The sequence below is a fragment of the Salvelinus namaycush genome, chromosome 8 (assembly GCF_016432855.1).
Source record: "Salvelinus namaycush isolate Seneca chromosome 8, SaNama_1.0, whole genome shotgun sequence".
Classification (NCBI taxonomy): Eukaryota; Metazoa; Chordata; class Actinopteri; order Salmoniformes; family Salmonidae; genus Salvelinus; species Salvelinus namaycush.
The window spans coordinates 4203098-4217623 of NC_052314.1; the positions used below are offsets into that span (position 1 = coordinate 4203098).

Sequence of the window (14526 nt, forward strand, 5' to 3'; positions counted from 1 at the left end):
ATGACAATAATATGTGACTATACTAAATGACTATGCTATATGACTATATTATACTATATGACTATACTGTATGAATATACTATATGCATATACTATATGACTATACTATATGCCTATACTATAATATATGACTATACTATACGACAATACTATATGACAATACTATACTATGTGACACTACTATATGCCAATACTATATGACTGCACTGTGCTATTTGACTATACTATATGACGATACTATACTATATGACTATGCTATATGCCTATACTATATGACTATACTATATGCCTATACTATACTATAATATATGACTATACTATAATATATGACTATACTATACCATATGACAATACTGTACTATATGACAATACTGTACTATGTGACACTACTATATGCCAATACTATATAACTATACTATATGACTATACTTTATGACTGTATTATACTATATGACTATACTATATGACAATACCATATGACTATACTATGTGACAATGCTATACTACATGGCTATACTATATGACTACACGATAATATGACTATTCTACATAACTATACTATACAACTATACCTTATGACTATACTATACTATGTGATTATACTATATTACTATACTATATGACTATACTACACTGCTCAAAAAAATAAAGGGAACACTAAAATAACACATCCTAGATCTGAATGAATGAAATATTCTTATTAAATACTTTTTCTTTACATAGTTGAATGTGCTGACAACAAAATCACACAAAAATTATCAATGGAAATCAAATTTGGAGGTCTGGATTTGGTCTGGATTTGGAGTCACACTCAAAATTAAAGTGGAAAACCACACTACAGGCTGATCCAACTTTGATGTAATGTCCTTAAAACAAGTCAAAATGAGGCTCAGTAGTGTGTGTGGCCTCCACGTGCCTATATGACCTCCCTACAACACCTGGGCATGCTCCTGATGAGGTGGCGGATGGTCTCCTGAGGGATCTCCTCCCAGACCTGGACTAAAGCATCCGCCAACTCCTGGACAGTCTGTGGTGCAACGTGGCGTTGGTGGATGGAGCGAGACATGATGTCCCAGATGTGCTCAATTGGATTCAGGTCTGGGGAACGGGCGAGCCAGTCCATAGCATCAATGCCTTCCTCTTGCAGGAACTGCTGACACACTCCAGCCACATGAGGTCTAGCATTGTCTTGCATTAGGAGGAACCCAGGGCCAACTGCACCAGCATATGGTCTCACAAGGGGTCTGAGGATCTCATCTCGGTACCTAATGGCAGTCAGGCTACCTCTGGCGAGCACATGGAGGGCTGTGCGGCCCCCCAAAGAAATGCCACCCCACACCATGACTGACCCACCGCCAAACCGGTCATGCTGGAGGATGTTGCAGGCAGCAGAACGTTCTCCACGGCGTCTCCAGACTCTGTCACGTCTGTCACATGTGCTCAGTGTGAACCTGCTTTCATCTGTGAAGAGCACAGGGCGCCAGTGGCGAATTTGCCAATCTTGGTGTTCTCTGGCAAATGCCAAACGTCCTGCGCGGTGTTGGGCTGTAAGCACAACCCCCACCTGTGGACGTCGGGCCCTCATACCACCCTCATGGAGTCTGTTTCTGACCGTTTGAGCAGACACATGCACATTTGTGGCCTGCTGGAGGTCATTTTGCAGGGCTCTGGCAGTGCTCCTCCTTGCACAAAGGCGGAGGTAGCGGTCCTGCTGCTGGGTTGTTGCCCTCCTACGGCCTCCTCCACGTCTCCTGATGTACTGGCCTGTCTCCTGGTAGCGCCTCCATGCTCTGGACACTACGCTGACAGACACAGCAAACCTTCTTTCCACAGCTCGCATTGATGTGCCATCCTGGATGAGCTGCACTACCTGAGCCACTTGTGTGGGTTGTAGACTCCGTCTCATGCTACCACTAGAGTGAGAGCACCGCCAGCATTCAAAAGTGACCAAAACATCAGCCAGGAAGCATAGGAACTGAGAAGTGGTCTGTGGTCACCACCTGCAGAACCACTCCTTTATTGGGGGTGTCTTGCTAATTGCCTATAATTTCCACCTTTTGTCTATTCCATTTGCACAACAGCATGTGAAATTTATTGTCAATCAGTGTTGCTTCCTAAGTGGACAGTTTGATTTCACAGAAGTGTGATTGACTTGGAGTTACATTGTGTTGTTTAAGTGTTCCCTTTATTTTTTTGAGTAGTGTATATGTATGTATATATATATATATAACACTGATTTCACTCAGTTCCAAATGAGTTGCCACTACAATGCATGGTGAACTGTCAATGTACTAGGAGAGCTGATTCCTCTGTGACATCAGTGTGTTTTTGTTCTAGGAAAGAGAGCGCCTGAAACTGGAAGCACTAAAGAAGAAGCAGGAGCAAGAAGAGGAGAGGAGGAAGAAGATGGAGGAAGAGAAGAGGAGGAAACAGGAAGAGATGAAGAAGAAGAGGGATGAACGGCTACGGAGGGTAGTGGAGGCCCGGGTGAAGGAAGAACAGAAAGAGAAGAAGATTCTCCAGATTGAGAAACACGACACCGTAGGAGAGCTTGACAATTAACTTGAATTAGATTTATTTTTTATGAGAAGTAGAACTGTGAAGTACATATTGACACAAGTGCTCAACCATTTTCCCCTGTTGTTCCCCAGCTGCGAGTGGAGCGTGTGGCAGAGGAGAAAGCCAGGAAGAAGGTGGCCACCAAACGCCAGGACGAGCTGGAACTGAGGAGGAAGAAGATTCAACAAGCTGTGAGACAAATATCCTGACATTGATTGGTTAATATTTTATATATAGTTTATAATGCCAGCAGCATACCACCCTGCATCCCACTGCTGGCTTGCTTCTGAAGCTAAGCAGGGTTGGTCCTGGTCGGTCCCTGGATGGGAGACCAGATGCTGCTGGAAGTGGTGTTGGAGGGCCAAGTAGGAGGCACCCTTTTCTCTGGTCGAAAAAACTACCCTGAAGCCCCAGGGCAGTGATTGGGGACATTGCCCTGTGTAGGTTGCTGTCTTTCGGATAGGACGTTAAGCGGGTGTCCTGACTCTCTGTGGTCAGAGTAGGGGTGTTAACCCCGGTGTCCTGACTCTCTGTGGTCAGAGTAGGGGTGTTAACCCTGGTGTCCTGACTCTCTGTGGTCAGAGTAGGGGTGTTAACCCCGTTGTCCTGACTCTCTGTGGTCAGAGTAGGGGTGTTAACCCCAGTGTCCTGACTCTCTGTGGTCAGAGTAGGGGTGTTAACCCCGGTGTCCTGACTCTCTGTGGTCAGAGTAGGGGTGTTAACCCCGGTGTCCTGACTCTCTGTGGTCAGAGTAGGGGTGTTAACCCTGGTGTCCTGACTCTCTGTGGTCAGAGTAGGGGTGTTAACCCCGGTGTCCTGACTCTCTGTGGTCAGAGTAGGGGTGTTAACCCCGGTGTCCTGACTCTCTGTGGTCAGAGTAGGGGTGTTAACCCCGGTGTCCTGACTCTCTGTGGTCAGAGTAGGGGTGTTAACCCCGGTGTCCTGACTCTCTGTGGTCAGAGTAGGGGTGTTAACCCCGGTGTCCTGACTCTCTGTGGTCAGAGTAGGGGTGTTAACCCCGGTGTCCTGACTCTCTGTGGTCAGAGTAGGGGTGTTAACCCCGGTGTCCTGACTCTCTGTGGTCAGAGTAGGGGTGTTAACCCCGGTGTCCTGACTCTCTGTGGTCAGAGTAGGGGTGTTAACCCCGGTGTCCTGACTCTCTGTGGTCAGAGTAGGGGTGTTAACCCCGGTGTCCTGACTCTCTGTGGTCAGAGTAGGGGTGTTAACCCTGGTGTCCTGACTCTCTGTGGTCAGAGTAGGGTGTTAACCCCGGTGTCCTGACTCTCTGTGGTCAGAGTAGGGGTGTTAACCCCTGGTGTCCTGACTCTCTGTGGTCAGAGTAGGGGTGTTAACCCCTGGTGTCCTGACTCTCTGTGGTCAGAGTAGGGGTGTTAACCCCTGGTGTCCTGACTCTCTGTGGTCAGAGTAGGGGTGTTAACCCCGGTGTCCTGACTCTCTGTGGTCAGAGTAGGGGTGTTAACCCCGGTGTCCTGACTCTCTGTGGTCAGAGTAGGGGTGTTAACCCTGGTGTCCTGACTCTCTGTGGTCAGAGTAGAGGTGTTAACCCCGGTGTCCTGACTCTCTGTGGTCAGAGTAGGGGTGTTAACCCCGGTGTCCTGACTCTCTGTGGTCAGAGTAGTGGTGTTAACCCCGGTGTCCTGACTCTCTGTGGTCAGAGTAGGGGTGTTAACCCTGGTGTCCTGACTCTCTGTGGTCAGAGTAGAGGTGTTAACCCCGGTGTCCTGACTCTCTGTGGTCAGAGTAGGGGTGTTAACCCCGGTGTCCTGACTCTCTGTGGTCAGAGTAGGGGTGTTAACCCCAGTGTCCTGACTCTCTGTGGTCAGAGTAGGGGTGTTAACCCCGGTGTCCTGACTCTCTGTGGTCAGAGTAGGGGTGTTAACCCCGGTGTCCTGACTCTCTGTGGTCAGAGTAGGGGTGTTAACCCCGGTGTCCTGACTCTCTGTGGTCAGAGTAGGGGTGTTAACCCCGGTGTCCTGACTCTCTGTGGTCAGAGTAGGGGTGTTAACCCCGGTGTCCTGACTCTCTGTGGTCAGAGTAGGGGTGTTAACCCCGGTGTCCTGACTCTCTGTGGTCAGAGTAGGGGTGTTAACCCCAGTGTCCTGACTCTCTGTGGTCAGAGTAGGGGTGTTAACCCCAGTGTCCTGACTCTCTGTGGTCAGAGTAGGGGTGTTAACCCCAGTGTCCTGACTCTCTGTGGTCAGAGTAGGGGTGTTAACCCTGGTGTCCTGACTCTCTGTGGTCAGAGTAGGGGTGTTAACCCCAGTGTCCTGACTCTCTGTGGTCAGAGTAGTGGTGTTAACCCCGGTGTCCTGACTCTCTGTGGTCACTAAAGATTACATGGCACTCATAAGAGTAGGGGTGTTAACCCCGGTGTCCTGGCTAAATTCCCAATCTGGTCCTCATACCATCACAGCCACTTAATCACCCCCAGCTTCCAATTGGCTCATTCATCCCCCCCTCCTCTCCCCTGTAACTATTCCCCAGGTCATTACTGTAAAATCAGTCAACTTACCTGGTAAAATAAGGGTTCAATTAAAAAAATATATATATATTTTAATTGCATCCCTGGCTATGTCAAACCAACCCCTAGTCCCCCTAGGTCAGGGTTACCTAACTGGCGGCCCGTGGGCTGAATTTGGCCCGCAGGTGATTTTATTTGGCCCCCCAAGTTTTCTGAACAAAAGAAGTGTGTATGTCTGTATATTTTTTTTAAATATATATATATATATATATTTATTTTGTTGGACATTATGAACACTAAATCAGCTCCAAGTTACTTTAATTTTGGAAATCTGTTCCCAAGTATTACCACACATAGAGATGCATACTTATCATATATTTAGGATGTAAGCAAGGTTTGAAATGATTGTTTTAGCCAAATATCTGTTTGGGCTTCTTGTGGTCAATTTGCAGTCTACAAATTATTTGTAATTATGTTCTGGCCCCTTACCCATCCACTCATTTAAAAAAACGGCCCACGGCTAAAACTAGTGCAGTGTTCACCAACCCATCGATCGACTGGTCGATCTCCAAGGCGTTCCTAGTCGATCGACAAACATTTCTGTAAACAAAAAAACAATGATATATATATATATATATATATAAAGCATTCCATTCCTATTGTTTTCTTTCGTTTTTGTGCTGTTGGTGGTAGGTGCACTTGATTCAGCAGCCCGGGAAGGCAAAGTGTTCCCATTTCATATGTCTGAAGGTAGAACTCTGCCTATCCAGCAGGCCCAGAGAGCAAATCAAGTGCACCTATAGGACTACCGCTGGCCAATCAGATAACTGTGCAGACACGGAGCTTTCTTGAGCTATAGACTGTAAAAAAGAAGCCTTGAACGCACAGCGAAGTTGACACTGGAAAATGTAAAACCTTTTTAAAACCATGACTAGAGAGAGAGTGAAACACTGATGTTGTTATTCAGCACTGCCAACACATATATATATATATATTATTATTATTTTTAAATCTGAGCAGTAGATCTCTGCTTGCATTTTGACTCAAAGTGATCTTGACTCAGGGAAAAAGTTGGTGACCTCTGCTCTGTTGGATGATCACTGCTCTTGGCCCCCACCCCAAACCCTGGGTGTTTTGTTGCCCTAGCGCTACACAGCTGATTCAAATAACCAACTCATCAAGCTTTGATTATTTGAATAATCTGTGTAGTGCTAGGGTAAACAACTAAACGTGCACCCAGGGTTTGGGAGACCCTGCTCTAGATTATTGGATAGGTGACTGGCCTATTTAGAGGGCAAGCCGACGCTACTACCTATCCAATCATCTCAGACCTGCCTCGGGGTTGATCTGGAATTTAATACAAATATCCTTAAGGCAGGGGTGGGTTGTTAATGTAACCCTTGTCCCTAGGAGGAGGAGGAGGAGAAGCGTCAGCAGGAGCTGCAGGCTAAGAGGAGAGCAGAAGAGGAGCAGGAGAGGACTCGCAAGATGGCTGAGGCCCGACTAGCGATAGAGAAGGAACAGGAGAGGACTCGCAAGATGGCTGAGGCCCGACTAGCGATGGAGCTGGAGAAGGATCAGGAGAGAGCGAGACGAGATGCTGCTGAAATGTACTTTTCCATAGCGAACTACACAGATAAAAATATATAAACGCAACATGCAACAATTTCAAAGATTTAACCTGAGTTATAGTTCATAAAAGGTAATCGGTCAATTAAATTAAATTCATAAGGCCCTAATCTGTGGATTTCACATGACTGGGAATACAGATATGCATCTGTTGGTCACAGATACCTTTTTTAAATGTTTATTTATTTTTTTAGTAGGGGGGTGGATCAAAACCAGTAAGTATCTGGTATGACCACCATTTGCCTCATGGTCATCATGGCCACCTAATCATCCCCAGCTTACAATTGGCTCATTCATCCCCTCTCCCCTGTAACTATTCCCCAGCTCATTGCTGTAAATGAGAACGTGTTCTCAGTCAACTTACCTGATCAAATAAAATGCAGCGTGACACATCTCCTTCACATAGAGTTGATTGTGGCCTGTGGAATGGTCAAGAACCTGGTGAGGATGACGAGCACACAGATGAGCTTCCCTGAGACAGTTTCTGACAGTTTGTGTAGACTTTGGTTGTGCAAACCCACAGTTTCATCAGCTGTCCGGGTGGATGGTCTCAGACAATCCCACAGGTGAAGAAGCCGGATGTGGAGGTCCTGGGCTGGCGTGGTTACACGTGGTCTGCGGTTGTGGACGTACTGCTAAATTCTCAAAAATGACATTGGAGGCGGCTTATGGTAGAGAAATTAACATTAAATTATCTGGCAACAGCTCTGGTGGACATTCCTACAGTCAGCATGCCAACTGCATACCCCCTCAACTTGAGACGTCTGTGGCATTTAGTGGCCTTTTAATGTCCCCAGCACAAGGTGCACCTGTGTAATTATCATGCTGTTTAATCAGCTTCTTGATATGCCACACCTGTCAAGTGGATTGATTATCTTAGCAAAGGAGAAATGCTCACTAACGGGGATGTAAACAAATTTGTGCAAAAAATGTGCGAGAAATAAGCTTTTTGTGCTCTTGGAAAATTTCTGGGATTTTTTTATTTCAATTCGTGAAACATGGGGCCAACACTTTACATGTTGTGTTTATATTTTTACTCATTGTATATAATTAAAAAGGATAATTAAAAAAACATTAAAATAGCAGGAATGTTATTTCTGTTGTGGAGACAGAAGGCTGTTACTGAAAATGGTGTGTTTCAGGGAGCGAGTGAAGAGGGAACAGGCCTTTGCTCTTCAGAGAGAAGTGGAGAGAGCTGCCAGAGAGAAAGAGAGGAACGAGTTGGGTGAGAAGAGGGAGCTGGAGAGGAGGAGGGTAAGTCATGCTTTAGGGGAGCGACTAGGGTTACAAAGGGTTGGAAACTTTCTGATAAATTTCCGGAATTTTTCCATGGGAAGTTAAACCTGGGAATTTGGGGGATTTTGCTAAAATTCATAAATAAAGTTAGTTTATAACAGTGAACCTTTTTTTGTGGGATACACACAAGGCAATTCTAGGTCTTGTGGCATATTTTGGTTAAACTATCCCCAATTCAATGGAATTGCAACCCTCTGCATGCACAGTGCATTCTTCCATCACATGTACAGCTGATTCTCAAGATCTTACACACTAATGAGATGCTATTGAGCCCACACTACTACACTGTCTGAGCCAAGGACTACATGCTTTCTGGTAAGTTTTGATTACAATACTGGGTGGGGTGAATATATTTTCTATGACATGCATAATTTTTTTGTTAACTAGTAAATAGTAGCCTACAGCAAAGTGTGTTTAAATAATTTCTAACTTAACAATTTCTGCTAGTTAGTTTTTGCTACCATGTGGGTTTTAGCTTGCCTGAGCCTGCTAACTGAGGAGTGTTAATTCACCTGTTACCATACATGTTTCATAAAAAAATAAATATTGTTTTAATCTAACTGCTTAACTATTTATCTGTACATGGCATTGTATGTGGGGTTTTTTATATATTTTTTCTAATCTTTACAGGAAAATGCCATGGGCACTATCTGATGTGTGGAGACATTTCACTGCAGCTAATGTAGAGGAAAAGCTGTGTACATTTGCAAATACTGTGCCAAATCATATGTGAAGAATGCAACAAAGATGCAGAATCATCTGGCCAAGTGCATAAAGTTCCCTCGGTGCTCACAACAAGCAACCTCTGACAAAAGTCCTACTTCTATTCGAGGTGAAAATTATAAATCAGACACCTTATCGATAGCAACAGCTCATGGTCCTCCTGGAATCAGAAGTTATTTTGAAGCAATGGAGGAACGTAGTCAGAGAAATGCTGATGAATGTCTTGCTCGAGCTGTGTATGTAACTGGTTCACCTCTGATGCTCACAGGCAATGTGTATTGGAAGAGATTTCTGAATGTTCTTCGCCCAGCATACACCCCTCCAACCAGACATGCTTTATCTACTCATTTGCTGGATGCAGAGTTCAACAGAGTTCAAGTGAAGGTCAAGCAAATCCTATAGAGAAAGCAGACTGCATTGCAATAATCTCTGATGGGTGGTCGAATGTTCGTAGGCAAGGAATAATTAACTACATCTCCACCCCTCAAACAGTATGCTACAAGAGCACAGACACAAGGGACAACAGACACACCGGTCTCTACATTGCAGAGGAGCTGAAGACAGTCATCAATGACCTTGGACCACAGAAGGTATTTGACAGACAATGCTGCGAACTTGAAGGCTGCTTGGTCTGTGCAGTGGAGGAGTCCTACCCTCACATCACACCCATTGGCTGTGCTGCTCATGCATTGAATCTGCTCCTCAAGGACCTCATGGCACTGAAAACAATGGATACACTCTACAAGAGAGCCAAGGAAATGGTTAGGTAGGTGAATAGCAGCAATCTACCTCACCAAGCAAAGTGAGAAGAATAAGAGCACTACATTGAAGCTGCCCAGCAACACCCGTTGGGGTGGTGTTGTCATCATGTTTTACAGTCTCCTGGAGGGGAAGGAGTCTCTCCAAGAAATGGCCATATCACAGTCTGCCGATATGGACAGCCCCATCAAGAGGATCCTCCTAGATTATGTATTTTGGGAGAGAGTGGTAAGCAGACAAACTCCTGAAACCTATTGCCGTAGCCATTGCACGGATTGAGGGAGACAATGCCATCCTTTTTTACATTTTACCTTTTATTTAACTAGGCAAGTCAGTTAAGAACAATTTCTTATTTACAATGATAACCCACTGTTCCTAGGCTAACTGCCTTGTTCAGGGGCAGAACGACAGATTTTTGCCTTGTCAGCTCGGGGATTCGATCTTGCAACCTTTCGGGTTAATAGTCCAACACTCTAACCACTAGGCTACCTACCGCCCCAAACCACTAGGCTACCTGCCGCCCCAAACCACTAGGCTACCTGCCGCCCCAAACCACTAGGCTACCTGCCGCCCCAAACCACTAGGCTACCTGCCGCCCCAAACCACTAGGCTACCTGCCGCCCCAAACCACTAGGCTACCTGCCGCCCCAAACCACTAGGCTACCTGCCGCCCCAAACCACTAGGCTACCTGCCGCCCCAAACCACTAGGCTACCTGCCGCCCCAAACCACTAGGCTACCTGCCGCCCCAAACCACTAGGCTACCTACCGCTCCTGTCTGATGTTCAGACTCTGCTTACAGATGTAAGAGAAGAAATCTGTACTGCCCTGCCCACTTCCCTGTTGCTCCAAGCAGAGGAAACTGCAGTTCTGAAATACATCAAAAAGCATGAAGACTTCTGCCTGAAACCCATACACGCCGCAGCGTACATGTTGGACCCCAAGTATGCTGGCAAGAGCATCCTGTCTGGTGCAGAGATCAACAAGACCTATGGTGTCATCACTACTGTGTCTTGCCACCTTGGCCTGGATGAGGGCAAGGTTCTTGGCAGTCTGGCGAAGTACACTTCCAAGCAAGGGCTTTGGGATGGAGATGCAATATGGCAGTCGTGCCAACATATCTCATCAGCCACCTGGTGGAAGGGACTTTGTGGATCTGTGGCTCTTTCCCCTGTTGCCGCCATCATCCTCCAAATCCCACCAACATCAGCCGCCTCAGAGCGCAACTGGTCCTTGTTTGGGAACACACACCAAAGCACACAACAGGCTGACCAATACAAGGGTTGAAAAATTGGTGTCCATCCGGGCAAATTTGAGGCTTTTTGAGACTGACAAAGAGCCATCCTCAAGGTTGGAAAGTGACAGTGAAGATGAGGCCTCGGAGTCTGATGTTAAAGAGGTGGACATTGAGGAGGTCCAGGGAGAAGACATGGACGCCTGAGAGGAAGACAACCAAAGCTTTAGTTTCTAGACTATCATTTTACAGATGTATGTTGAAAATGTTTTTGGGGGATGCGATGGATCATTCAATATTCCCTTTTGTTGTTCAGTGAAATCATCCCATGTGATGAGTCAACTCATTTAATTAAAGGTAATTTTGTAACTAAATTGTTTTTTTTAATGTCAATTGGAAGGATTTATTAATTTGCAATTATGTCTACTTATGATAAGGTAAAAGGTTTATGTTTATGTTTATGTCTCCATATGATATGCTAAATGGTTTATGTTCATCTACATTTAAATGGTATTAATATTAATTCCCATATATTCCCGATAATTCCCATGGAAAGTTTCCACCTCTGAATATTCCCCAAAATGTGCAACCTTAGGAGGGACTACATGGATTTGTCCAAGAACAAACTTTTTGTTTTCTGTTGTCAAACATTTTGCTACGATATACCCCAATGAACTGGGCCCTGTGTGGCTCAATCCACCAAAACCTACACTGAGTATACCAAACATTTAAGAACACCTTCCTAATATTGAGTTGCCCTCAGAACAACCTCAATTTGTCAAGGGATGGACTCGACAAGGTGTCAGAAGCGTTCCACTGGAATGCTGGCCCATGTTGACTCCAATGCTTCCCCACAGTTGTGTCAAGTTGGCTAGATGTCCTTTGGATGGTGGATCATTCTTGGAACACGGGAAACTGTTGAGTATGAAAAACAGAGCAGTGTTGCAGTTCTTGATACAAACCGGTGCGCCTGTCACCTACTACCATATCATGTTCAAAGGCACTTACATCTTTTGTTTGCCCATTCACCCTCCGAATGGCACACATACACAATCCATGTCTCAATTGTCTCAAGACTTTAAAATCTTTCATTAACCTGTCTCCTCCGCTTCATCTACACTGAAGTAGATTTAACAAGTGACATCAATAAGGGATCATAGCTGTCACCTGGATTCACCTGGTCAGACTCATGGAAAGAGCAGGTGTTCATAATGTTTTGTATACTCAGTGTATGTACCTTTTTATTTTTTTACTAAATCGTTTTATGTTCTACGCACCAGGAGGAGCAGCAGAGGCAAGCTGAGGAGGAGAGACATAGAGAAGCAGACAGACAGACAGAAACAGAGGCTGCCACCACTGCTGCCAAGAGTCACCTGACTGCTGAAGTTCAGGTGAGGAGACTATGGGGTAGCTGATGTGGAAAGGACACCGAATAACATCTAGAGCTAGCTCTACTTCTGAGAAAGGCATATAGCCTTGTTTGTTTAGTCGGTCTGCATAGAGCCTTGTTTATTCAGTCGGTCTGCATAGAGCCTCGTTTATTTAATAGAACATGTATCCATAATATACCTTCATGTTCTCCCATGGCCCACGATGAAGACGCCCGTAGGGAAGGGAGGAGTAATCAACGTCACTGTAGATATCGAGCGGTCTCCCCAGTCGTATGAGATCACTCCTAAGGGGGGCAACAAGCCCATTATTCTCAACACCAACCCTGAGGACTATGGGATGGACCAGAACAGTGAGGACTCTACTGATGATGAGTCGGCACCAAGGAAACACATCCCCAAATGGGCCAAGGGTACATTGAGAAGAAACTCAATATTTTTTATTTTACTGTCCTCCAAAGACGGTTAAAACTGCAATATAACCGAATCAGTATAAATTATAACATAATCGGTATTACATGTAACATTATCGGTGAGGCTTCTTAGTGAAAAGACATTAAAAAAATATAAAAATAGTCTCTTGATTCTGAAATGAGCCATTTCCACATCAAGCCAGGGGTCATATTGGGAAAATCCAATAGTGGCCGTCTTGGGTAGATTTCAATTCTTGTTTTCTATAAGCAGGAATTGGCCCCGCTGTGTATTATGGCACATTGCTAAGTCTACTTTTAAACCTGATGTTGGGTAACTTACCATGAGTTTATAACATCGGCTGCGGGTCCATAGGTATCCATCCGTTCCAACCTCCTTGGATCCAGCTGGAATGAGCCGTTCTGTTCTGTGCATGTGTTTCTTTACCGCAAGGCCCCCCCCCCCCAAAAAAAAAAAACATGGTCGCCCTCCCTTCACATTTCTCATTGATAATTGTTACAGTTTTACCAGTAAAATGTCAATGCTGCATCTGCATGCCAGCCATTTTGAGCTCAGTTTTTATGGGAATTTAGCTCTTTATGTGTACAGTGTTTCACATTGGGCACAGAGGGTGACTTGGGCACAGAGGGTGACTTGGGCACAGAGGGTGACTTGGGCACAGAGGGTGACTTGGGCACAGAGGGTGACTTGGGCACAGAGGGTGACTTGGGCACAGAGGGTGACTTGGGCACAGAGGGTGACTTGGGCACAGAGGGTGACTTGGGCACAGAGGGTGACTTGGGCACAGAGGGTGACTTGGGCACAGAGGGTGACTTGGGCACAGAGGGTGACTTGGGCACAGAGGGTGACTTGGGCACAGAGGGTGACTTGGGCACAGAGGGTGACTTGGGCACAGATTGGGCACAGAGGGTGACTTGGGCACAGAGGGTGACTTGGGCACAGAGGGTGACTTGGGCACAGAGGGTGACTTGGGCACAGAGGGTGACTTGGGCACAGAGGGTGACTTGGGCACAGAGGGTGACTTGGGCACAGAGGGTGACTTGGGCACAGAGGGTGACTTGGGCACAGAGGGTGACTTGGGCACAGAGGGTGACTTGGGCACAGAGGGTGACTTGGGCACAGAGGGTGACTTGGGCACAGAGGGTGACTTGGGCACAGAGGGTGACTTGGGCACAGAGGGTGACTTGGGCACAGAGGGTGACTTGGGCACAGAGGGTGACTTGGGCACAGAGGGTGACTTGGGCACAGAGGGTGACTTGGGCACAGAGGGTGACTTGGGCACAGAGGGTGACTTGGGCACAGAGGGTGACTTGGGCACAGAGGGTGACTTGGGCACAGAGGGTGACTTGGGCACAGAGGGTGACTTGGGCACAGAGGGTGACTTGGGCACAGAGGGTGACTTGGGCACAGAGGGTGACTTGGGCACAGAGGGTGACTTGGGCACAGAGGGTGACTTGGGCACAGATTGGGCACAGAGGGTGACTTGGGCACAGATTGGGCACAGAGGGTGACTTGGGCACAGATTGGGCACAGAGGGTGACTTGGGCACAGATTGGGCACAGAGGGTGACTTGGGCACAGATTGGGCACAGAGGGTGACTTGGGCACAGATTGGGCACAGAGGGTGACTTGTAGAGCAGGTGGTGTTAAACAACTGTAGCATACTTGTGTGTGGTTTAAATCAAAGGACATGTTTTGCCTAGTGGCTCACGCTGTTGGGTTTGGTCACATTTCTCTCAAACGGGCACTTCACTCAATCAATCAAATGTATTTATAAAGCCCTTCTTACATCAGCTGATGTCACAAAGTGCTGTACAGAAACGCAGCCTAAAACCCCCAACAGCAAGCAATGCAGGTGTAGAAACACGCAATCATCCTAAACTCATATAGGAAATGAAGTGGTGTTTTTAATCTTTCTTACAGTGACGTTAAACTATGCTATTAGATTGGGTTCTGTTATGTACAATACTATCATTATGTGATCTTGTAGACATTTGATTCAGCTTTGATCTAACTTTATTAAACA

The 14526-nt window shown here is 46.2% G+C and overlaps 1 protein-coding gene across 1 annotated transcript in view; it reads left to right on the forward strand.

Annotated features, from left to right (window-relative positions):
- The window catches only part of LOC120051652 (inner centromere protein-like), a 33806-nt gene that overhangs the window by 18746 nt on the left and 534 nt on the right, over window positions 1-14526 (forward strand). The window contains exons 9-14 of the mRNA XM_038998545.1: window positions 2338-2541; window positions 2652-2750; window positions 6452-6651; window positions 7813-7924; window positions 11962-12072; window positions 12281-12482. Of these exons, the coding sequence (XP_038854473.1) occupies window positions 2338-2541; window positions 2652-2750; window positions 6452-6651; window positions 7813-7924; window positions 11962-12072; window positions 12281-12482 (928 nt within the window). The remainder of the gene's footprint in view (window positions 1-2337; window positions 2542-2651; window positions 2751-6451; window positions 6652-7812; window positions 7925-11961; window positions 12073-12280; window positions 12483-14526) is intronic.